The following is a 26376-nucleotide window of genomic DNA, read 5'->3' as shown; positions in this document are numbered from 1 at the left end:
GGCTGTTTATTGAATTTCGTAAGCTTTGCATTATTGTGAAATTCTCTAAAAAATTAGCAATGAGTAGATTTTTAAATTTAATTTTGGGAACGCTCTATACATCCATTTGTCGTATGCAAAGGTGAGGCCAACATTAAATCGTTATCAAGTCTAAACGAATTTTAAGGAATACGCTGATGTGCTGACGCAGTAAGGGATATGAGGACAAATTTGTTTATAACCGAAGTCAGTTGAAACTTAGATTGCGTTGGTGATATGTAAATTGCGTTGAGGAATAAGTTCATAGCGTTTTTGTGCTTTCTTAAATTTTACTAGGATCTATCCATGCACTGGAGCTTGAGCGGCTCGTAAAATTCGCGAGCAGTACGCTCATCTTAAGGGGGGGGGGCCTGGTTTATGAGGTCTAAAAATTGCATTTCTTTGCGATTTTTTTTTAAGGAAAAAATTAATTTACCACTGCAAAGTTTTTTCTATCTTTTAATGAACATTTAAAAAGTATAAAAAAATTTTGTACTGGTTAAAATAAGTTGAAAACAATGTTTAACATAGAAATTAGTAGACCGCTGCAACGCTGGAGTTTCCAACTGGCGTACAAGATACAGCTCGTAATTATTATCCAAAGCAAACAAATGGATTTCTAATTATTATGATTTTTTATTCCAGATGAACTAAGAAAACCGAGAGAAATTCTAAAATTTCAACTTTTTGAAGGTTTTAAAGAAAAAAATGCCTTTCTATAAAAAACAAATTCACTTCAACTTGGTATAAAAATCTTGAAATTTTTTTTAATCTATTTTGTTAGTTCAAATAGAAGAGAATTTAATACTAAAGGGAACAAGCTATGATTCATTTCAAAAGGTTCATTAGTTTTTTTCATTCATGTACGCCGCCGATTCAAAGAAATCATAAAAATGAAAAGTCGAGAAAAGAAGATAAAGTTTGTACTATAGCTGTCCCCCTTAAGTGATGCACATTTTCGCTAAATAGGAGACTGATTTGGTATCGCTATGGACAAAAATGGTCCCTGCGTGGCTTCGATCAGCAACTTAACCAAACGATTCACGAACATTACCCAAACGAACATAAACCTTAACCAAACGATTTGTTTGCTCTTTGGCAAAATGTAAGTATTCATTCGATAGAACTCTCTCTGCTCTACAAAACTACGTTAGTTGTATTTTTGAGTTGTTTAATGTTTTATTAGTTTTGAGACTTAAAAATGGAATACCCAGAGGCAAAAATCAACATTTTCGGCACCTGCTTTTCTTTGCATTTCATTGAGGTCAAAAAGCTGCCGAAGCAACCCGAGAAATTTCGTGAGAGAGTCATGGAGAAGATGTCATAGGCGAGTCTACAGTATGTAAAGTTCAAAAATGGGGACTTTGACTTCGATGACACGTCCCACAGCGGAAGATCTTTTGAATTCGATGAAGAACGTCTCAAATCAGGAAGGAGAACGGTCGCCTAACCATTCATGAATTCGCTGAAAAAATGAGCTGCAATCATAAAACAATTTTGAGTCACCTTTATTCAATGGGATTTACCGAAAAATTAGGAGTCTGGGTGTCTCACGACCTCAACGAAGAAAACAAAGAAAGTCGCTTTCAAATTGCTTCCCAGCATCTCGCCCGCGATTGAGTAAGACGCGGTCATAAACAGAGTTCTTTTTATTGAAGCGCCCATACCACAATATGAGATAAAGAAAGAAATGGGTGGCTCCAGAAGATACGCCAAAGTCGAAAATCGAGCCGGATCTCCATTCAAATGAGATCATGATATGTGTTTGGTGAGACTGAGAGGGCATGGTGAACTGGGAAATGCTCGAAAAGAATGCCACGGGGCAAGGAGCTCCACATTGCCCAGCTATGCCGTGTGAATGAGGTTTTTCGACTAAAAATACCAGATCAATGTGGTCAAACCGTACTCTTTCATGACAACGTCAGGCGCGATGTTCCACCAGGTGTCAAAGCCGCACTCCAAGAGCACGAATGGGAGGTCCTTCAGCATCCGCCGCATTCTACGGACCTTACACAGACAGATTACCATATTTCCCGCTCTCTGTCAAACCTTCGAAAACAAAAATGTCCTTAAAAACTGGCTTAAGAACTTCTTTTTACACCAGACCAGGCGATTTTTGGCGGAGCGGCATCTACAAATTGGCCGCGAGATGGCAAGAGGTTGCACACAGCAATGGCGAATAAATAATTTATTAACTTATTCATATAGAAATTGTTTTTTCTTCAAATATAAATATTCCGTAAAATCGCTACGAACTTATTCCCCAACCTAATATATTGCGAAAAGTATGTTTCCATGGAACCCTTTGGTGTCACTAGTACTTTCCGCCTACACGCAAGAACGCAATATCATATCTCTTTCACAAATTTAAACGACAAGTATTAAAATTACATGCCACATCAACGCTATGCATCCACAGAGTTGCATATTTCCTTACCTGTAATTACAAAATCCTATCAAATTCGCTTTGCCCACTTACAAATTTAACCTGCCTCGTTTATGTCAAATATACAAACGTCACTTTGCGTCATACTCAGAGTAACAAGCAACAAAAACACCGCCCACCTGTCCGCACCAATCAGTAGAATGCGGCGCTGAATGGAATTAAATGGTGCAAATCAAAACAAATCAAAATAATCGGCGCTACAGTCATCACAGCTGTCACACACAGCCAAACAAACAAACAAATCGACAAACAAACTAGCCAACAAGCAAACAATAGCGACAGGCAGTGAATGCTGAAAATTGTGTAACAAAAAAATAGGGCAACAACAAAATTAGTGTGTGCCCAGATATGAGTATTTGCTTAGTCAGTTAAGCCAACCACCCCAAATTGCGGTGAGTAGTAAGTACGATATTTTGGAGCACCCACACAAAGCAAATTGTGGCAGCTATACGAAGAGATACACGAACATTTAGTACTAGGGTAAATGCTTAAATTTTTCTTATTTTTATAGCCGCGTTTGCTAGTGTACAGAAGGGTATTTTAATTTTGTGCAAAAGTTAGGCTGGTAATTTTCAAAAGAAATAAAATAAAATCAAGGTGATATCCCTGTTATGAATAAGGCGACATTATCCACATTTTGTGCAAAGGACGAGCGCCAAAAATTTAACTTTTGAAAAAATGTGCAGTGCCACGCCCACTTTTGGGTAAATACGCATATCTCGTGCACTACTTATCCCTTAACCACCTACCTCGTATTTTGAGCACACAACAATCCACGCCGTCTAGGCGACACCGACTTGATATTGATCGGGCGTGCATGATTTAACAAATTTGGAGATATTATATTTTGGGATATCAATTAGTATTTTTATACACTTTCATGTATTTATTGAATAAAAGAGTACAGAAAGAATTCTAACTACTTATTGTCAACTAAATGGCAGCTTGAATCAGTTCTCAAATCATCTTGTTTTGACTTTAAAACTTATCCTTTGGAAAATTAGATAAAAACAAAAAGGAATGTAACATATCAAGATGTATTAAGTCCAAAAATGTTCGACGGAGCAGGGAGGCCATAGAAAGACTAGCCGCAAACAGTAGGCTGCATATTTATTGGGTGCCTGGTCACAGAGGCATTATGGGGAACGAAATAGTATATGAGATAGCAAAAAGTGCTGTTAGACTACCTTTTGAACAAGAGAACGACATACCAAAACCACTAAATACAATATACAATGAAATGGACGACTACATGAAAAGACGAGTGGAAGCTAGGTGGACTATTCTAACTACGTGCAAAACAGCAAAAGTCATGTGTAGAACTAACGACAAAAAAGTGACTCCATTCGTACTTACGCTCTCGCGAAAGGAATGCAGAACTATCATAGGTATGCTATCATAGGTATGCCACAATCTGTTGGCTGCATATGCGTATAAGATAGGGATTGCTAACACGGTCAAATGCAGAAAATGCAGAGAGGATGTTGAGGAGACTTTAGAACACCTTCTGTGCGTTTGTCCGGCATTATTAAAAACGCGACTAAGATGTCTGGGAACCCCATTGTTTGAGGGTCTGGAAGACGTCTCAAAAGCGGAGCTCCCAGCCCTACTTAGATTCGCCAAAAGCGCTGACATCCTACATGATGTCTACTTCAGGTATTCATAGAGGTCGGTCTCCATCTGGTATGGCTAGGGACCAAAAGGTCTATGCGTGGCTTATTGCCAACCAGGCTAACCTAACCTAACCTATCAAGAACTTTGTATTAACTTTGGGTTATTCAATATCTAAAATGCTGGAATAATATGAATTTATCAACAAAAATAAAAGTCAAAATTACAGATCTTTAATCTATAGTCTTGAGCGTCAGTGAATAAACAACTTGCTTGAGCACTTAGACAAATTGGGTTTTTACATGCAGAACAAATACACGGGATACTCCGTTTCTTTTTCGGGTCACAAGTTGAGCACGTATTAATTCTAGCGATTCCTCGGCACTGCTGGTACTTCTGGTAATTCTGGTAAACTGAATTTCTCATTGTGACGGAGTAAACGACGGATATCGATTTTGTGATCCCCCTAAATACTCCCACTATTTTCACGGCGCCCTAGATGTGTTGTCATCAACTGAAGAGCGAGTATCTTCATAAATTTTAATCTGAATCTGATTTCTGTGTACAGCATAACTATTCCAGACCAAAATATCAAGAAATCTCTAAAATATTGTGAATGGCCATCTGCGAGGGCGGCGAACTGTCTAATAATTGTAACAACTTTACTTTAGTATATCAACACCAAGTTTTGTTCGGCTATAATACGAGCAAACTCATGGTTTTCTGAGTTGAAGAGCCAAGCAATGGCTGCAGCGCAATCGCACTCCCTGCGAGCTTCTCTTGTCACTGTATTATCAGAAAACAAGAGCTTAAGACTTCGAATCTATTTTTGCTCATAATAAAAAAAATAAATAATTGGGGCGGATACTTCAGTTAGATGTCTGGCCGCGCTGTTCTTGCTATTTGTGGTGTTCATCTTGCTGTTGTTCCACAAATGGAGGGACCTACAGTTTTAAACTGACTCCGAACGACAAATATTTTTAAGAGTCGCTTTTTCATAGCACAAATACACTCAGAGGTTTGCCATTGCCTGACGAGGAGCGATCGCCGCGAGCGAAAACTTTTTCTATTATTTGGTGTTTCAAGCACGGAGATTCGAACTAATGTATTTCGAATGGTAGTCACGCACCAACCCATTCGGCTAAGTTGGCTCATAATAAAGGGTGGTTAAGTTTCAAGGGCCGGTGTTGATTTTGAATAAAATACAATTGTTTTAAGAAATTATTATCATTTCTCTTCATTATGATAATATTGGTACAGCTCAATTACGTATGGAATAAAATATCGGCCAAATGATCGCCATGGACTCGGTGGCACACCTCCATCCGATGGTCCAAATTTTCGATGACGCTGAGGCATAATTGAGGTTCTATGCCGTTAATACGCCGTATTATCTCATCCTTTAGCTCTTGAATTGTTGCTGGCTTATCAACGTACACCTTTTCTTTCAAATAACCCCAAAGAAAGCAGTCCAACGGCGTCGTTGACCTTTAGGTGTGGTTCACATTCAACATCGGCCCTTGAAATTTAACCACCGTTTACAATGGTAAATTTCTCTTCCTAAGATTGTATAATGAAGTTCGTCGATCGCTGTTACAATTTTCATGTATCACCCTCGATTTCAGAATCCGATTCACAGCTCCAAATTCTGACTCTACAACACTACATTCTTCATTTGGCAAGTCTTCTACATCTGAAATTTCTGCTTCTAACAAACCTTTCGATAGCGCGTCGCTAAAAGCCATTTTTCGCTAGAACAATAAAAATCACTATTTCCAAAAAAAAAACACATTACCGCCCGCTGCCCGTCTTAGAACTGGTTGATGGTTCTTTTTTACTTACCAATCCCAAATCTTCTCGAGAGATTACGCTGTACTAAGTTTTAAGCAGAGGGGACTGTAGGAGGCTGGTTGGACTGATGACGGGCCACTTTTTATGGGCAAAGTACATGGAAAAGGTGGGCATCTCAGACAGTGCACTTTGCCCGGCATGCGGAGAGGAGGATGATAAGACGGACCACTTTCTGTACATCTGCACGGCCTTCACACGAATCAGGCTTGAGGACTTTGGCACTGATGTGTTAAGAAGCGACCACCTTGGCTCCTTGACGCCACAAGATCTTCTCAGATTTCTTCGGGGATTTGGTGGATTTAAAGAAAATTAAAAAGAGGTGCCCGAGTGTAGTACAATGGACTTAACTGTGTCTGAGTGCTGAACTTGCTAGTCTGTCCCGACAAAAAAAAAAGCATAAAAAGTATGCATAGGAAAGGTGCATGGCCGAGCACTAATATATTTACGATTACAAATTTGAGTCGGGGGTAGGTGGTTAAGGGTTAATAAAACCCATCCATAAATTCACTTGGTATACACATTGCTTGCCACCTCATTAGAGCCGTTGTAAATATTACGGAGATTGGTTAAACACCACGCCCACTTTTGTATATTAAAACTAAATTTCTATTCTTCCCTTTTCATGGCCTACGAGTTTGTTTGACTCCAAAAATTAACAGCCAGCCCAAATTAAATTTTACTAAAATGAGCTCGAGTATAAAAAGTACGGTCTGAACCGAATTTAACGCTTCCTTACCTGCTCCCCATTGCAATTGGTGGCGTTGCGTATCAGCCCAGCGGCTGTGTTGGTTTGTTTATATAGATTGCAAATTAATCCAGAAATGGTTTAAATGACGCAGTCACTGCCACTGTTGGATGTGGCAACATGCATTACACGTTGTTGTCGCGGTGTCTTGCTAATGCACTGATTAGTTTTTGCCAGCCGAATCCGAAATTTTGATTTTGATTTTCATATTGCCTTATTTGAATTTTCAATTTTCATTCAACTTACTTTTGGTTTGATTGAACCTAATGCGCCGCCCACATATGGCTGCCACAACCGCGGAGCAAGCATGCATGTGTATGCTGGCAACAACAAACAAAGCTGGCTGTCTGTCTGCCTGCCTGCCTACCAGTCAGCTCGTTAGTGTGGCATAAAGAGCTGCTGCCATTATTCGAATCAAGGTATCCATATCCGAGCGTTGAGAAGGCCTCTTGCAGGAATTGATGCTGTCAGTTGTGAATGGGAGTGCGCGCATTTGTTTGTGTAGTTCTGTGTGCGCCATATTTAGCGCATTAATAGGCGCATAATTGCAAGCGCCCAACAATACGCCAGCAATTACAAAAACACCAACTCCAATAACAAGCACACAATACACAGTAGCTAATGGTTGCAGTTAACAAAACGACGCAGCCTCACTCTGACAGACAGAGCGTACAATATACGCCAGATTGCAAGGCGACCGACTGTGCGATAGATCGTCGAATGAGTTGCCATCGAGTTGGCAGTAAGCATAATGAGCCTTTTATAATAATAGTAATAATAATAAAATTAAGAAACTTCATAACAAAAAGATACTCGGTAGATCGCTAATAATAAGTGCGGCAGCAACAAATATTTTACAGAACAAAATGTGGCACAATGAGGCGAATTAGATTGCCATGCAATTGGGTTGCATGCCACGACGTGCGGGTGGCGCATGAGTTAAAGTTGTGTGCAGCCTCAGGCTATGTTTGAGCTTTTTACTTAATTTTCCGCTTCTTTGTTGCAGTAATTGTTGCAGTTGTTTTTTTGCTATAGATGTAGTTGGCGGCGTTGACGATAGTGGGCGTCTGTTAGCCAATGATCGATGTTTGAATGAATGAATATGCCGCTGCATGCAGTTTGATTGGCGGCCAAGTTAGATGAATGACTTGCTGCAGATAACAACTCATAGCCATCACTGACCGCTGGCTGCGTATTTGATGCTTGGACTCCCCTTTGTTTGATTATACCACTTGCAACATTTATGTACCTCTTTGATGCAATGAATGAATGAATGAATGAGGAATGAATGTTACACTGTAGTAGACATTTATGAGTGCGCTGCTGAGTTGTAAGCTGCATGAAAGGAAATAGTATTTTGTGGCGATGCACAAGTGTGTGTGTGTGTGTGTGTGTGTGCGGTTGTTTCTGTTGGTAGTAAAATGTGATTAGCTGCGTTGCTACAATGATTTGCTGTCCGATTAGATTGAGTTTGGTATTAATCTAAATAACAAGGCGTAATAAATGAGCTTTGCGCAACGGGCCAGTGGAGTTGGGACAAGTGGTCTTACATTAATTCCTAATTGAATATCTGGTGAGGTGAAATACGTAGTTGCCCAGTAATGCATTTTTGTTTTCCCTTAAATTACAATAGCGCAATAATGAATTTAATATCACTTTGTACTAATTTAGTTTAACCAAGACACGTACTGATTTAGGCTAATGATGAAATATTTTATTTCAAATTTGAAGTTCTTGATTTTAGGTCCATAATCGCCGGACTTCGTAGCAAAATTTATTATGTGAATTCAAATGAATTATGGAAGATTCTAAAGCTAAAGCGGGTAACGAGATCGCTGACTCTTTGCTAGAACGGGCTCCGGGCCGAAGAAGTTGGCCTCAGAACGTTCTGCTACTCCCTTCGGCAGCCATCAAAGCCATGGTTAGCAAACCGGTTACTTTACCCACAAGTGAACTTGTGAGGCTGGGAGAGGCTGCAGATGGACAACACGGATGTTACCTGTCATGTCCGACCGACTGTCGCAGATCCTCCTCATGATTAGGAACATAAGGGAATGTAGGCAGCTGGTTGGACTGATGATAGGCCACTTTCTATAGGCGAAGCACATGAAAAAGGTACTCATCTCAGACAGTGCACTCTGGCCAGCATATGGAGAGGAGGATGAGACGCTGGACTACTTTTTGTGCGTCTGTCCGGGGTACCCTAAAAACAGGCTTGAGGTCTTAAGCACTGATGTGTTAAGAAGCAACAACCTTGGCTCCTTGTCACCACAAGATCTACTCAGATTTCTTCGGCGGTCGGGTGGATTTAAAGAAAATTAAAAAGGCAACCCGAGTGAAGTACAAAGATCTTTATATTGTTTGGGTGCTGGCTAGTTTTCCCGACGACAAACCAAAAAATAAAAAAAACCGAAAGAGACGAATATTTAATAAATGCATAGAAATAGACAACAAAAGTTCTTAAAAGAAACTTCTAAGTCAAAATTCTCAATTTCTTGAAAATTATGTCTTGAAACCTTTCAATGGGACTAACCTCAAATTGTGTACTTTCAAGAAGATATGCCGAAGTCTATGAACGAAAGAGCACAAAATCAAGGCGCACACCGCAAACTGCAGGAGAAACTCGGTCAAGTACCAAAAAGTATATGTAAGCGCCAAATATACTATATATGAATGAGTATCTCCACACACATATGTACTTTTAAATATATAGTAATTGGTGCTTACACTCTTTTTAGGTGTTTGGCCGAGCTCCTCCTCCTATTTGTGGTGTGTGCCTTGATGGCGTTCCACAAATGGAGGGACCTACTATTTTAAGTCGACTCCGAATGGCAGATATTTTTTATGAAGAGCTTTTTCATGGCCGAAATATACTCGCATATTTGCCATTGCCTGCCGAGGGGCGAGCGCTGTTAGGAAACACGTTTTCTTCATTTGGTGTTTCACGGAAATTCGAACTAACGTGCTCCGAATTCCGAATGGTAGTCACGTACTAACTCATTTGGCTACGGCGTTCTCCTATGTACTTGAGCTGGTGGCATCATCGCTGTTACAAATTTTGTATAGCTCGGAAGAGATGGAATGGACTTGAATAATAACGGGTGATAATTTATAGATATCGGATTTAAAATTGAATAAAAGAAAGAAAATTCTGATTGATTGCGCAATTTTTATTATTTTTCTTTCCATTGATGACCTTTAATTTTTAAGGATAATTTTTTTTTTTTCAAATACTGGACCCAACTGCGCCGTAATTCGACTATCCATAAACACCAAAAAATATTTTGAATGACTCGCTGTAGGACTTCGGTCGGTACGTGGTGAATAACTTCGGTAATGTTGGCTTTCGATACCTCAATCGAAGGTGGTTTATCCGTAAAGCTTTAGACTCTACATACCCCTAAAAATAGGAGTAGAAAAATTTGATATCGCACCATCTTGGTCACCAATCTACTGGCCCGAGACGAGAGGTAAATTGCTCACCGAAACGACTACGCAGAAAATCCGCTGATACGCGGGCTGCATGGCAAGTAGCGCCGTCTTATTGGAAGTAAATGTTACGGAAATCACGGACTTGAATTTCCGTCATCAAAGAGTCGTTTAAGGGGGGAGCCTGGTTTGTAAGGTCAAAAAAATCAATTTTTTTTTTCGTTTTAAGCGATTCCTAATATATTTCAGAATATTCACACAAAGTAACAGAGCCTAATTCTCAATATTTCCGTAGAAACAAAGCCAAAGGTAGGCGAGCGTTAGGTAGTTACGCTGTGACCGGACAGCTATACTACAAACTTTATATTCTTTTCTCGACTTTTCATTTTTATGATTTCTTTGAATTGGCGTACATGAATGAACAAAAACTAATGAACCTTTTGAAATGAATCATAGCTTGTTCCCTCCAGTATTAAATTCTCTTCTATTTGAACTCACAAAATAGATAAACAAAATTTTTTCAAGATTCTTATACCAAGTTGAAGTGAATTTTTTTTTATAGAAAGGCATTTTTTTCTTTAAAACCTCCAAAAAGTTGAAATTTTGGAATTTCTCTCAGTTTTCTTAGTTCATCTAGAATAAAAAATCATGATAATTAGAAATCCATTTGAATTTTTTGCTTTAGATAATAATTACGAGCTGTATCTTGTACGCCAGTTGGAAACTTTAGCGTTGCAGCGCTCTACTATTTAATTTCTATGTAAAACATTTTTTTCAACTTATGTTAACCAGTACAAAAATTTTGTATACTTTTTAAATGTTCATTAAAAGATAGAAAAAACTTTGCAGTGCTAAATTAATTTTTTCCTTAAAAAAAATCGCAAAGAGATGCAATTCTTAGACCTCATAAACCAGGCTCCCCCCTTAACACGGTGCAATAGCGCTCGCCATTGGCTCCAGCCTCGTCTTTGAAGAAATATGGGCCGATGATTCCTTCAGCCCACAGGCCACCTCAAACGTATGTTTTCAATGGATGTAATGGATGTTCTTGAATGGCTTCAGGTTGCTGTTCAGCTCAAATACAGCAATTTTGCGTACTAACGTAGCCATTGAGCCAAAAATGACCCTCATCGCTGAACACTACACGTTGACTTCAGCGCGCGATTAACATTTTTCACAGTAGGTTGATTTTCGTAATACAATAACCTATTTGTAAACGATGTATGGGTGTAAGTTTTTCCATGATGAAATGCCAATGAATACTGAATAAAATTATGCATTTAGTTTGACAGTAGTCACGCGTGATCAGTAAAAAGAACCCTTTTGGGAAAAGTACCTCTAATCTGATGGCCCTGTATAAACGGTGGTGAAATTTTAAGGGCCGATGTGAAATATAAACCGCACCTAAACGTCAAGTTTTTTTCTACACACAACGCGTTATTCAGGCTTATTATGAAAACGAGCGTTCAAATCAAAATGCGTATTGCGCACTTCGTGAAGAAAATCATCTACAGTGCATTCGTCAGTAAGCAGAATTGCCACATTTGGGCGATTGATAATCCAAGAGTGATTGCCGAAAAACCGAATGCACCCACAAAGAGTGACTGTTTGGTGCGGTTTATGGGCCGGCGGCATCATTCGACCGTATTTTTTCCAAAAAGATGCCGGTCAGGCAGTTACTGCGAATAGTGTTCGCTATCGTGAGATGATAACGAACTTTTTATGACCCGAATTGGAAGATATGGATGTGGACGATATGTGGTTTCAACAGGATGGTGCCACTTGTCACACAGCTAACCAAACAAAGGCTCTTTTGCGCGAAAAATTTGATGACCGAATAATCTCGCGTCGCGGCGATGTCAATTGGCCGCCAAGATCATGTGATTTGACACCGTTGGACTTCTCGCTTTGGGGTTATTTGAAAGAAAAGGTGTACGTCGATAAGTCAGCAATAATTCAAGAGCTAAAGGTTGAGATAATTCGGCACATTAACGGCATAGAACCTCAATTATGCCTCAGTGTCATCGACATTTCGAAAATTTGGACCATCGGATGGAGGTGTGCCGCCGAAGCTGCGGTGGCTATTTGACCGCCATTTTGTTTCATGCGTAATTGTGCCATACTAATATTATCATAATAAGGATAACTGGCAATGATTTCTTAAAAAAATTGAATTTTATTCAAAATCAACACCGGCCCTTGAAACTTAACAACCCTTTAGATAAGGAACTATTTGCATTTGGTGGTCTTTGGAGGTGTGCCGCCGAAGCCGCGGCAGCCGTTTGGCCAATATTTTGTTCCACACGTAATTGAGCCATACCAATATTATCATAATAAAGAGAAATGACAATAATTTCTTGAAAAAACTTCTATTTTATTCAGAACTAGCTTATACCCGTGGGTTTCACCCCACATTTCTATCAAAAAGTATGCAATGTAAATAAAACAACTTTAACTTTTTTAAGTCAGTTTAGGTATTATTTAAAACGACCGGATATACGACATTTTTTGTTATATTATTTTGAGTATAAATAAAAAGGTTTTTCGGTGCGCCAACTCTGGAGCAGGCTACATATAATTGGCCATGGGTAAAACATGAGTTGGTTAGATTGACTCCTGCTACAGCTAATGATTGTCTCTGAGCTTTATTTATGGGCATTGCGAAAGCCAGTCTAATAGGAAATTGGAGGCGTTTAAAATTGAAAGGCATATCCGTCGGTATCATTGGAATTCTTGGTATGAAAACTTTGTGGTTTTCAAAATTTCCTGATAAAACCATAGCTTCTATAACATTCGGTAAAAGTTTCGTGATGATTAGCCTTGTGCCATTGCATAAACGTGGAGGATCCAAATTACGCAGCATAATTATCATGGCCCCCTTTTTCAGCATCAGTCGATGAGGAGGAATTCCTGATGGGTCCAAGGAGTTAAGAAACTCAACGGGATAATGAACAGCCTAGGATTCTTCGACGACTGTGTCAATGGAGTGATAAATTCTGACAGTTCCTGGTAGTATTTCTTGAATTTTGGAATTAATGCCATTTACATCGTCATTCTTAGGTGCCAAAATTGCCCTTTCTCGAAGCCATCTATAGTTTGTGTGGTTGGCTGAAATATTTGGAAATACCCTTTCTATCAAAGCATCGACTGATAACATAAGTTGACAAAAACCTTGAGGAAAATAAATTAAATTTGGTGGTAAAGAAACTGGTATTTTTCCATTGCCTATTGTAAGTAGTTGTTCAGAAAAATTTCTGCTGAAGTATCTGCTCCCAAATGTGCTCTCATATTTGTAGAAAGAGTCAATTTTTGAACGTAGTCCCATAGGTATGACGATTTTAAGCAGGCATTCACTTCATCTGCGGCGGTAAGCTTTCCAAATAAGAGATTGCATTCAATTCACCAATACCTCTATCGTTGATAATATAAATTCGTTTCTATATCAAATGGTCTAACCCCCATTTTTCTCTAAGCTCATATTTTTTCTAGGAGTACTAAATACTAACTTCATTAAACTTTTTACCAATTTTTGGTATTCTACCATAAATGCGTCCAGTAATATGCAGTATGAAAAATCCCATTTGTACAGGAGGTGTCACGCCCCATTTCTAACTATCACCAGTTTTCATGCAGGTGTTAGGTATTAACCTTATATAATCTCTTACCGAATTTCAGTTGTCTAGCCCAAATACTTCCGGAGATATGGACAATGAAAAATTGCATTTATATGGGACGTGCCAAGCCCCCTTTTTCGTTTTTCTCAGTTTTCTTGGAGGTGTTAGGAATGAACCTCATATAACCCCTTCCCAAATTTCATTGGTCTAGCCTAAATACTTCCAGAGATATGGACTATAAAAAAATCCAGTTGTATGGGAGGTGCCATGCCCCCTTTTTCGTTATATGCAGTTTTTCTGGATGTGGTAAGGATTAATGTCATATAACCCCTTACCAAATTTCAGTAGTCTAACGTAAATACTTCCAGAAATACGGACTGTTAAAAATTCCAGTTGTATGGGAGGTGCCATGCCCCCTTTTTCGTTATATGCAGTTTTTCTGGATGTGGTAAGGATTAATGTCATATAACCCCTTACCAAATTTCAGTAGTCTAACGTAAATACTTCCAGAAATACGGACTGTTAAAAAATACATTTGCATGGGAGGTGCCACGCCCCCTTTTTCGTTATACGCAGTTTTTCTGGATGTAGTAAGGATTAATGTCATATAACCCTTTACCAAATTTCAGTAGTCTAACGTAAATACTTCCAGAAATACGGACTGTTAAAAAATCCATTTGCATGGGAGGTGCCACGCCCCCTCTTTAGTTATACGCAGTTTTTGTGGATGTGGTAAGGATTAATGTCATATAACCCCTTACCAAATTTCAGTAGTCTAACGTAAATACTTCCAGAAATACGGACTGTTAAAAACTCCATTTCCATGGGAGGTGCCACGCCTCCTATATATATCAAAATATTTTTTAGCCTATGACCATCCCGGTAAGGTATCCAGTTCGTGTTTCAAATTTGGTTACGATCGGTTTATGCGTTTAGGACGCAAGTCGATCTATAGATACATACATAATTTGAATTTTATATACATATATAGATTAACACCGGCCCTTGAAACTTAACCACCCCTTTTATATATACTTATACATACTTAAATCTAAAGTTCTAACTTTTTTATCATTTATTTAAAAAAAGGAGTTGAAATGAATTTCGTAAATTCAACTTCGCATATTCAATCTAAGCCATTACGTGGCTTTGAATTCGCAAATCCACTCACTTTTTTATGGTGTCTGATTGTAAATCCATCACTCACACGCCTTTCGTAATCTAATTCAAAATCAATTCATCTTGTCAACTAATAAAGTTCTGCAAGAACACAACAACAAATGCAGAAACATGTAAACACATTTCTATGGCTGTAAACACTAAATCGCAGAGCAGCGCAAAGTTTGTCGCTTAAGTTCTTAGTTCAACATATACATATATACATATATGTGTGAATGTATGTATGTACATTCAGAAAATAAATAGATACGTATATTCCCGATCACACACACACTTTTCAAAAAGTTAACACAAATCAATCAAAACTTGTGTAAAATGTCGTTATTGGCATGACAGCTTCTAATTCTAATGCCAACATTAATCATATTAGTCATATCCCGCCGTGGCGAAACAATCACAAAATGTGCAAAAACAAAACACTCGTTCACATATGTAAGTATTGAAGTGCATGCGCGTACTGTCGAACACAAATGAAACACAAATGTCGACATAAAAATGTCGTGTGCCACAGATAGACAGACGGATAGAAATATTGAAGTGCAATACAGTTAGAATAGAATGCAGCATAAGCCAAGGAGCATAGACTAAGTCTATGTATGTGTGTGTATGTGTGTAGCAGTAGCGAAGAATGGCCAATGGTTAGGCAGCGGGTAGCAGAAAGGCAGAAAGTTTGCAATATAAATGTTAAATTGTGGCTGCAGCACAACTGTCAATAGCCTGGTGGCAGTTTGTGAAACAAAAATTATAAACACACACGTCTGTATGTACATTTCTACAAGTAGATACGTATGTGCCCATGTATGCTTTGTTGCATGCGATATGCGAACGCTCTAATGGTGACGCCAAATAAATTAGCATCAGCGCAAATGTATGCATGTCGATATGTAAAATGCTTTAGGTTGCATGCACACGCCAGCGTCACTATGCATGTGGCAATTGTGTATTGCGGTGATGATAGATTTATGGATGTTTTCAGTTATTTAAATGTCGATTTCGCAAATTTAATTAAAGCGCGCTTCAACAGGCGTTAATGCGAGTATAAAAGAAATAAGAAAAATGGTACGTATGTATGTGTGTACTCGTACAAGTAATTGCACAAAATACAAAGCTCATGTTGAAAGCGCCACAATGCTGCACATGTCGTGCATTATCATAGGTAAGCATTAGCAATTTGACCCATACCTCGGCAGACTTATGCTGCACGCAGTCATTTTTTTTGTTTGTGTATCAAAATCTTTCGCAATGCACTTGTCTTGGTGGTCTCAGCTATTGGCAGCGACGTGCATTGCTTGCGGTGGTGTTGAGCAAAATATCGACTATTTAATTATGGCCAAAATGATTTTTTTGCATCATCACCGGCAACATCTAATTGTTGTTATGCAAATGAAGGTGCTCCCTCGTAGGAGCACAAAAAAAAATTAAAGTTGACAGCCAACCACATTCGCCTGCAATAAGAAACGGAAATTGGAGCTTAGAGTTCTCGTACCATTTACTCCTGCTTTCTCAAAAGAAGTGTTTTTACAATTCAGAACTAACTTGAAACTGCGCTTAAATTCTAAACTTAATCCGCTAAAGTATTCGCATATTTCCGGTATTAGAAAAAGTGTCTGTTGTCAAGTATTCGCATATTTAACCCGCTAACCTTGCGCTTCCCAGGACGCACGATGCTTCAACGTTGCTGTATTGCACCGGATACGCGTGCCAGGCACTAGACGCAGTGTCAGCAGACGTGCTCTGGCGAGCGAGGCGCCCACTGTGTTGACTTGAATTTTGATGCTAATCTATAAATGCAAGGTGTCACAGCTTTGCCTATGACGGTTGCGGGAGGCTATACGCTTGAACAAAATTGGGAAATATTGAAAACCTATTTCCAAAGTGGTGAGTCTTCTTCTTCTTTTCTGTTTTTTACATCGGTGGCTATGTCAATAAGCAAAATTGTCGGATTTGGGGCTCAGAGAATCCACATGTTACTGTAGAGAAGCAAATGCATCTACAACGAGTCACTGTTTGGTGCGGTTTTTGCTCTGGCGGTATCATCGGGCCATCTTTTTCGAGAATGAGCGAGAAGCCGCGGTTACAGTGAATGGAGAGCGTTACCGTGACATGCTCAACGAGTTGTTTCCAAAAATTGAAGAGGATGACATGGACGACATCTGGTTTCAACAGGACGGTGCAACTTGTAACACTGCCAAAGTTACACTCGAACTTTTGGCTACCGTTTTTGAAAACCGAATAATCAGCCGAAATTCTGATATCAATTGGCCGCCTCGGAGCTGTGATTTAAGCCCGTTGGACTATTTTTTGTGGAGAGCCGTTAAGGACAAATGCTATGCGAACCATCCAGAGACGATTGATGCTTTAAAACTCGAAATCGAAGTTGCCATCCATGAAATTGGAGCCCAAACAATCGAAAATGTGCTTAAAGATTGGGTTGATCGAATGGCCTACTGTAAAGTCAGTCGTGGGAGTCATTTGAACGATATTATTTTTCATTCATAAATGACAATATTCCATCTTCAAAATAAAAAAAGTTTGAAAAAATATTGATTAGTTTTTTTTTATAGCCGATTCAAAAAGCAAATTTTACATGGCCCACCCTATATTTTGCTCTTGAAGAAATTACGTAGTCTCATTCTTCTCTCACATGCTGGGCAGAGTGCACTGTCTGAGATGCTGAGATGCTTCGCCTAGAAAGTGGCCAGTCATTAGTCCAACTAGCTGCCTGCATTCCCTTCTACTTAATGACAAAAAGATCTGTGAGAGTAGGTCCGACATGACAGGTAACATCAGTTTTGTCCATCTACAGCCTTACTGTTAAGGGGGGGTCTGCTTTAGAGGCTTTAAAAATCGATTTTTTTTTTGCATAAATGTCTGCCCAAACTATCAAAAAATGTGTCCTCAAAATTTCAGAAGTAAATTCAAAATATTTTCGGAGTTACAGAAGAAATTGTGAGCAAGGCGTTGAGCAGGTATACGAGCGAATTTTTTATATACAAAAACTTTGATGCGCGATTCCTCGGTTTTTTATTTTTACAATTTTTCCTAACTGGCGGAAAAGATAGGGACGAAATTAAATCTGCTATCGAAACAAGATCAATTAAATTCTTTTCTAGTTGAACCTAAAAAACCTTAAAAAAGTTATGATTAACCCTTAAACTTTTTAAACAATCTAAAGTGAATTGGTTTTTTTTTTAATTAGCGAAAAATTGTTGAATTTCTCACTTTTTGTTTAATTTGCTTGGTTTAACTAGAAGCTATACTATACTAAAATAAAAATTTTATTGGGTTTTTGGTTTGAAATGAAAATTGCGGCCTGCATCTTTCCCGCCGCACGACACATGCACACTCGAGGCGCCTCGGTACTATGCTTGTAACCGGCATAATATGACATATATTTTAATGAAAAAATTTGAGAAGACTGTTGAAATATATAGCAATAAAACCTGAAAGTTTCGTTTCAATCGAATATTTCTTTCTTTCCCAAAACAATCCACGAAGAAAATCGATTTTGTCAACCCTCTAAAGCAGGCATCCCCCTTAATTTGATCGCAGATATCGAGACAAAAAAAATTCATTCCAAAAAAGTTAGTTCATTCGAAGGAGTTAGTGGAAGATTTCAACTACCCAGGCCGCAATTAGCAAGCGATAGTGCTGTGGATGCACCTGCTTTAGTATAAATATTACTAACATACATAAATAACACGGCTCCAGGTAAGACTAAGCTCCTACTCCAATTTGCGGTGTGCAACTTGGTGTTGGCGTACAAATTGAAAACTCTAAGTTCTTACGCTGCTTACAAAAAAAGCTGACTGCTTTTACTAAAAATTGCATTGTAATGAAGACTCATTAATTTCACAAATTCATAGTTTGAATGCCGATTTTAGCGGTAATTGTTAATGGCTTAGTTTCAGAGATATAAACTTGAGCTTATATATGCAGAGTAACCAGAAAATTCGTCCTAGATATTTAAAGAAATTACTAGGCCATTACTGATAAATTTGGTTATATTATATATAGAGTGATGTCCAAAATTGAACCGTTTTCGAGACATGCGATTTTAAAAATTATTAAAAAAAAAGTGCCCAGCAAATCCTTTTCTAGAAGTTTGGCCTAGCTCCTCTTCCAATTGGTTTGTGTGTCTTGATGTTGTTCTACAAATTGAGGGATTGCTCTAGAACTAGTGCAGTCTCCGTTCGGCAGACGATTTTTATTAGGTGCTTTTTTATGGCAGAAATACACTCTGAGATTTGCCATTATCTACCGAGCGGCAACCGCTATTAGGAAAAACTTTTCCTATCATCTTGTCTGTCATCATGGGCACAGTGAGCATGGAGCCCGGGACCTACTGAATACAAGAAGCGCACAATCCTTTTAAACAACGAAGGCCGCCAGGTACCAAAGACATAACTTTTTTCAGTTTAGTAAAAAATTATACTGGCCAACATTTTTTAAACATAAAAACAATAAGCATTTTATTATAACATACCATTTTTGGATATTTAATATAATTAGAAACGATGTAATAAAATGTTTATTATTAATTATATTTAAAAAATTAAAAATTAAAAAAATTAAAAAAAAAAAAAAAAAACCAACAAACATAGGCGAACTACAAATTAATTCCACTCAAACAAAGTAAACAGAAGAAATCTTGTATCACAAAAACCAAAACCAACCCGCGCCTCATTTGAAATGGTGTTTTTTGGGTGTTTCTTTAAGAGCGTGTAAACTGGAAACGAAGAAAGATTTTTTATTTTTGTTTTCTGTATTTTATTTCCTGATTTATTGTTAAAAAACAAAAATTTGCTTTTGGCCATACGAGGTTCGTTTAAAAAGTTGTCGGCCTTCATAAAATGGTTTTCCAAAAAAAGGTATGTCGCTGACGACGCGGATTCCGGGACTCACAGGTGTCATAAAGCCAAAAAAATGTTTACTTTTTATTAATAGATGAAGTAACTAAAAACTGAAGACAAAAATAAAAAATCTTTTTTCGCTTCCGTTTTACACGCTTTTAAGGAATCACCCAAAAAGCACCATTTCTAATGAGGCGAGTGCTTTAACTTAAACCAAAAAGTTTTCTCAAATATTTTTTATATATTTTTTGACTGAAAAGCAGGAAATTAGAGTGTACAGTGAAACCGCGATTAAAAGAAGGGGAAAGGATTTAACAAATTCTTCGTTATATCTATAGTTTCGTTGTACCTCAAGCATATCAAAATTTTGATACGATGAAAATTGCAATTTTTTTTATTTGTTATAAAGAGGTGTCCTCTTTTTCAGATTTTATTTCCAAATCGAACAGTCCCAAAAAATTTTTTATTATCAATGACAGAAATTTTTCGATCTAGCAAGGCTCGTTATACGAGGCTTCACCGTATTGTGCTGAAAATATATTTAAAGTTGTGTATGTAAAGTTGTGGGGGCAATCAGAAATTATGATGAATAAAAAGGTTTAAATTGGGGAATTTTTTGTCTTCGTCAGGATATTTTTTTTTTTTTGGTTTTAAGAAATTTTACCCTCCACTAGCTGAGTTAGGAATCCGCCTACGGTTACTTTTTTAATTGAAGTATTATACCTTTTCATGTAGCCAAAAAGACATACCAGTTTTTGGTTTACTTTGCAATATAATTGGCATAAAGAATTTCTTTTTTATGGTTTGAGGTAGTAAATATTATACTTAGTGAGAAATCGAAAACTGAAAACTTTGTCAGGCAGCCATTTTTAGTATTGACTCAAATTTTGCTGCATGATTTTTTTAATTTGCACACCCTTAAGTAAAAATAGGAAAAAATCGAGCCTTTGAAACAACATTTAAAAAAGTGAGTCACGGGTGAAACAAAAATATAAAGGCCCTGCAAGTATGCCACTAGGCCCTGAACCCTTTCTAGCTGTCAATTCTGCATTGGTTCAACTGTGGATTGAGGACTTCATGAGGTCTACCCATAGAGGTCGTTGGTCTGAGTTGAACTCGTGCAGAGTAGCCAAGTGCTTTGTGATAGAACCATACAGGAAAATAGCGACCTTTCTCTTAAAACTCAGCAGAAAGGAGCTGAGAGTACTGGTGGATGTAATCACAGGGCACAACGTCTGTGGTCAGCGTATGGCTACCATGTGGGTCGTCGGCAGCCCGATATGCCTATCCTGTCTTGGGAATGACGACACTGCAGAGCATTTTCTCTGTAGCTGTCCGGCGTTTTGCAGAATCAGACTTAGAATATCGGGTTTGGATATACTGGGTATGGATAAAGTTCACACTCTTCCTCTTCCGGCTCTCTTAAGATTTATCAATGAATCCAGGAGGTGTGAAATGTGGAAGAGTGACCTCAAACTAGTATTTCAGTCTTACCACCCACATTTTATCTTTCCTATCGCTCTATTCTTTCTACTGAAATCTATCTGGGGGTAGTACAATGGTTCCCTCACTGAGTGCTTGGACTTGTCCAACCCCCACAAATCTAATCTAATCTAATCTAAAAATAAAAATAAAATTAAAAACAAGAAAATAAATAAAAATAAAATAATATATTTTTTTAAAATAATCTTAATCTAAATTATTAAGTTAACCAAGTTTTCTGCACTTCCAAATATGTTGCACTGTGCGTCGCTACTTGAAGAAACACCAGCCGATCTGCAAAATTCCCATTACCCGCTCTACAGATTCGCTTGTGGAAGCGCGCATATTTGCTTCTTAGCGATTACCATTTCAATTTGCGGGAAATTTCAAGAATTCAAAATAATTAAGCTGCGAGACGTGTCACAACATTCTTGCAATCTAAGTACCATTCACGCAAGTATGAATAATTCTTTTTTTTTTTTTTGGTTGGAATTTTTAACATTTGTACCTTTCAGTTGTTGATGACAGCCTTATACAGCAATGCATCGCTTCACCTCGTCCTTCCTCCATTCGCATACCGATCTATCGCGCTTTCCGCAACTGATTGTGCCACTTGACAGACAGGCTGTCTCGATGTTTGATGGCAATTTTCGACAGTAACTACTACTACAGTTCTAATCATAGTCTTTTCCGTGTTTTATTAATATTTATTTTTTCTTGGTTTTTTGTTTGTTTTGTGAACCTTTTTTGTTTTGTGCTCAACTGCAATTGTTGGTTATTGTGCGGTCGTTTGTTTTGTCAGCTCATAAACGTACGCTGAGTGCACGGCGGCATTCCTTGTCATATCTGCCACGAACGCATTTCACATGCAACCAGTAATTTGTGGCAGTTCTCCACCATCAAAGGCAAGAAAATAATGAAAAAATGCAAAGTGTTTGTACGGGCCGATTGCCGCAACTTAATGCAATGAGGATTGGGCTTGTTGTTCTTGTTGTTGTTGTTATGTGTTGCATGAAAAATGTTAAATTATGACAATTGTACGCAGGTAAATAACAGCAAATCATAAATTTCTAGCAAGAATTGTTGTCAGTCGGTGTGACTGCTGCCAAAGCCGCCATCACCATCAACAACAACGCCAGGCAAAATCGCAAGCAATCAAGAAGGCGCATAAATATGTATGCATGTGTTGGCACATATGCACCTTTGGTGTACATAGGTACATGCATATGTGCGGACTTTTGTGGCACGCGTAGTTGGCACGTTGCGACAAAACAGCCGTCCATATGGCATATATTTTCATACGTACGTAAGTAGGTATGTCTCGTGCGACCAACGCACGCTTAGTGTGATTGAACGCTTTTGATGGAGGCGACACTTGTAGATTGACAATTTTGCGCAGTTAAATTATTTTTGTTCGTTTTTATTTTTTATTTTTTTTTGGTTACTTTGGTTTCCAAAAATTTATGGAAATGCGGGATTGCGAATTCCGGCGGTTGCTTTAGAACTTTTCGGTTGAATGAGAATGCGGTGGACTGTGTGACTTAAGGTATTTCGTTGATTGCCAGACTTGGAATAATTTTCATAAACCTTTAAAATTTACATAATCATAATTTCTAGTAGAAAACTTAAACCAAGATTATGCTGCGTCAACATTAACATAGTTGCAATTGTTTTTGTGGAAATGATTCCGAATAGTTTTCCGAATAATCTTCAACTTCTGGGAAATAAGGAATAAGTGCCCGCATGCCGCACATAGGAGTATTTCAGTCGAAAAATCGGCCAAAATTATGAAGTGGTTTTTTCAAATAAATTTATTAATAAAACACGTTTATGAATCATAATGGCAATATCTTTCACAATAATAAAAAAAATTAAATAAAAATGATCATTTAAATAAAAAATATATCTATTTCACACTTACTTTGTAAGTTATTGATAAATGGCATATAATTAATGGTTTATGATTTTCTTTTCTAGTACTTGAATAAGCTGTGACTTAATCTTCGTCCATTGTCCGTGTAGCCGGAATCAGGTGTTTCTTTGCCTCTTCAGAAAACGGCTTTTCTTTTATTTTTCTTTTTGCTAGCGCAGCTTAAGAATGGGTCAGTAGCAACCTGTTCAGCATATCTCTGTTGCACTCTACTCTAGAAAATTTTCGGGAAAAATCCAGGCGGATTTTCGGAAGTGTTTATTTCTGGTCTCGGCTGCCTCGTCTGATAGCTGTGCAATCGGTAAAATGGCATGAGTGATCACCATGGCACCGTGTATTAATACCATATGGAGTGTAGAAGACATTGGGTGCCAGTCATACAAGTCTGTGTAAAGTTTTGCTGTAATTTGTGCATATCTATCAAACTTAGCAGGATCTACACCGTAGCCGCTTGAAATAACTTCTAAAATAACTCTTAATTACTCCATAAGCTTTTGATTGATTCCAGTGATCGGAGAAGAGGTTTCTCGGTTTTCAAAAAATTTTCTTGACGTCTTGCCATCGTTGGTGTTACCATAACCGGCTTTCGGGATGTCAACAAGGAGACCCATTTCCTCTCTGAAAAGTGTTTGAAATTTTTCTTTGGTTTCCCGCAGTATTTTTTTCGCTTCTTTTGATCGTGCTTGCCATTTTTTTAATGTTAGCTTATACGATAAATGCAATAGGTACTCGAAGAAACGAATTCTAGCATGGATGATCGAGAGGCCAAATTTGAGTGCCTCGTTATTTATCTGAGTTGTTTTCTTCAGCTTATTAAAATCTTTCGAAGTTAGCACCTTATATTGGATCTTGTGTCTGTAGCTGCGTTGCAGACTTTTCCGTCTGCCATAGTAAGCAGTAAAGTGTGCTTTATTTAAATAGCTCCATTAGGGAATTTACTATCGGTTCTTCGAGTTCTTCTTCAATGCAGACGATTTCTTCTTTTGTCACATCTTTTATTTCATGGATAAATCTTGCTCGGATAGGTCGACAAAGTTTTACTGAACTTGTTTTGGATTTTGCCAAACAATCTTATGAATTTTCCATTAATTGACACAATCAATCTCACAGGTACGAGTGAACTCAAGTGAACAAGTGATTTTCGCCAAGAAACCTGTTTTTGCAGTGCATACTTTTAGAACTGAGAAAAAAAAATTGTGAACATGCGGGGACAATTTTATTAGCGTTTATATTTGACAAGGGTCCAAATGTTATGATCACACTAACTATTTTACTTGACAAGGTCTGACACCTATTTAAAAATACTATTGTTTGCTAAATTTTAGTAAAAAAGAAATACTTTTTACTAGGACTTAAAAATCCTCACTTGGAGTGCAATCTTGACATGAACAGTGCAGTCTTCACAAAACAGGAGCACAGTTAACCATTACACATTATGGAAATATAAGATTGACGAGAACAAAGTAGTATGGCTAAAACAATGACTAGGTTCCAATGAACAATGTTCAGGCACCAAACTGTGAAAATTCTGGCGTCTGTCTGTTATTTGATAAACCGATTATCTACCTTCAAGAAGAGTGTTTCTGTGATGAGATTAGACATATTTTTTTTCGACTTATGACCGGCTTTTTCATACATATACTCCTATGTGTGCCGGTCCGATACGACGATTTACATGACTCTTTGTTGCGCATTCCGATACTATTTTGAGTTCATAAAAAGGGTACATTTTTTTGCCACTTGTTTTAACTTCTCTCACCTGCGTCGTAGTGGTACTAGAGCATGCATCGAATTTTCTATTTTTTTGCCTTCCCCAAATTTTTGCCGGTTTCATTTGAGAAATAAGTTTTTTGACGTGATAACGTATTATAATTCGATTTAGCCGGCTGCACGCACGAAAAAATGTGTCGTTATCTTGCTCAATCGTCGTTATCTTGCTCATGCGTCGTTACCTTGCTTGAACTAAAACCGATAGCGCGGAACGAACGACAAAGAGGCACAGTCGGCCCCCGCGTTCGGCAACGTTCGACATCTGGCTCTCTCCTACTTGAGTGAGCATATATACATATGTATGTATATGCGCATATGCATATACATAAATTCACATATTTGTATTTGCATATGCCTTCTTCCTGTATGCATGGTAATGAACCATTTCTCTGTTGAGAATAGGACGATGATAGGAAAAGTAGGAAATGAAAGGGAGTGTTTCAAGTGTAATGTGTCTTGAAAAAGTCAAATCGATGATGGTGCATCTTAGTGTTGTTGACTTATTAACGTCTGATGCACAATCGAAATTGAAGATATCTTTCATGAATTTGATAAATGTTCTGTCACTTTTCACGTTTGTGTAAATGTAACTGGATCAATTCCATTACGATTCCATTTACCTCCTTCTCTATATCCATACAAAATATCTATAAAACAAATAAAATGAAAATTTTCTTTTGAAAAATGCAACCATTCCATCAGTATTTTCTTATGACGTTGTCACGTTAAACTATCATCAGTAAATCGGCTTTACAGACAACCCCTTTTTTTTAATTATTTCAGCAGAATGTTAGGCGTTCTATTGCAATATAAATACCTTAAAGTTTGTATGTCGCCCAACACTCTATGAATTCAAATGCGCATATATGCGTACTTCTTGCTAATAATTTGCTGTTTTTGTTACAAATATTTTAAAAACAACTTTTTTCCTCTCTCTCATTTCAGGCGAGAAGCCCTACACCTGCCAATGGCCCGAGTGTGAATGGCGTTTTGCGCGCTCCGACGAACTGACGCGTCACTATCGCAAACATACCGGCGCCAAACCCTTCAAATGTGTTGTCTGCGAGCGCAGCTTTGCGCGTTCCGATCACTTGGCACTGCATATGAAACGACATTTGCCCAAAAATAAATAATGCGAAATGTAAGGGAGTGCAAGTGAAAATCAAAAACAAAAAAAAAAAAAACACAACAACAAGCAACTATTAGCGATTAAGTATCTTAAATGAAGTTATTAGCAAAAATATATATAATATGAAAAATAAATATGAACATAGAGAAACATAAGAAAAAAAAAAATACAAAAAAAACACAAATCAAACAAGAACGAACACAAACAAATCCAAAGGACTTTAGTTATTATTATTGATGCAAAATACATAAATAAAATAAATGAAAAATACATATAAATTATTTTATTGAAATGATATGAATGCAATCAAATCAAACCA

General features: G+C 37.8%; 1 protein-coding gene across 1 annotated transcript in view; it reads left to right on the top strand.

Moving 5' to 3' along the window:
* Positions 1 to 26071, top strand: part of LOC129240647 (dendritic arbor reduction protein 1) — a 124411-nt gene extending 98340 nt beyond the window's left edge. Inside the window, exon 6 of the mRNA XM_054876573.1 lies at positions 25874 to 26071. Within this exon, the coding sequence (XP_054732548.1) occupies positions 25874 to 26061 (188 nt within the window). The 3' untranslated portion in view covers positions 26062 to 26071. The remainder of the gene's footprint in view (positions 1 to 25873) is intronic.
* The last annotated feature ends 305 nt before the right edge of the window (positions 26072 to 26376 follow it).

Source organism: Anastrepha obliqua, chromosome 3, assembly GCF_027943255.1.
Source record: "Anastrepha obliqua isolate idAnaObli1 chromosome 3, idAnaObli1_1.0, whole genome shotgun sequence".
NCBI lineage: Eukaryota > Metazoa > Arthropoda > Insecta > Diptera > Tephritidae > Anastrepha > Anastrepha obliqua.
This window is presented reverse-complemented; position numbering and strand designations above follow the sequence as displayed.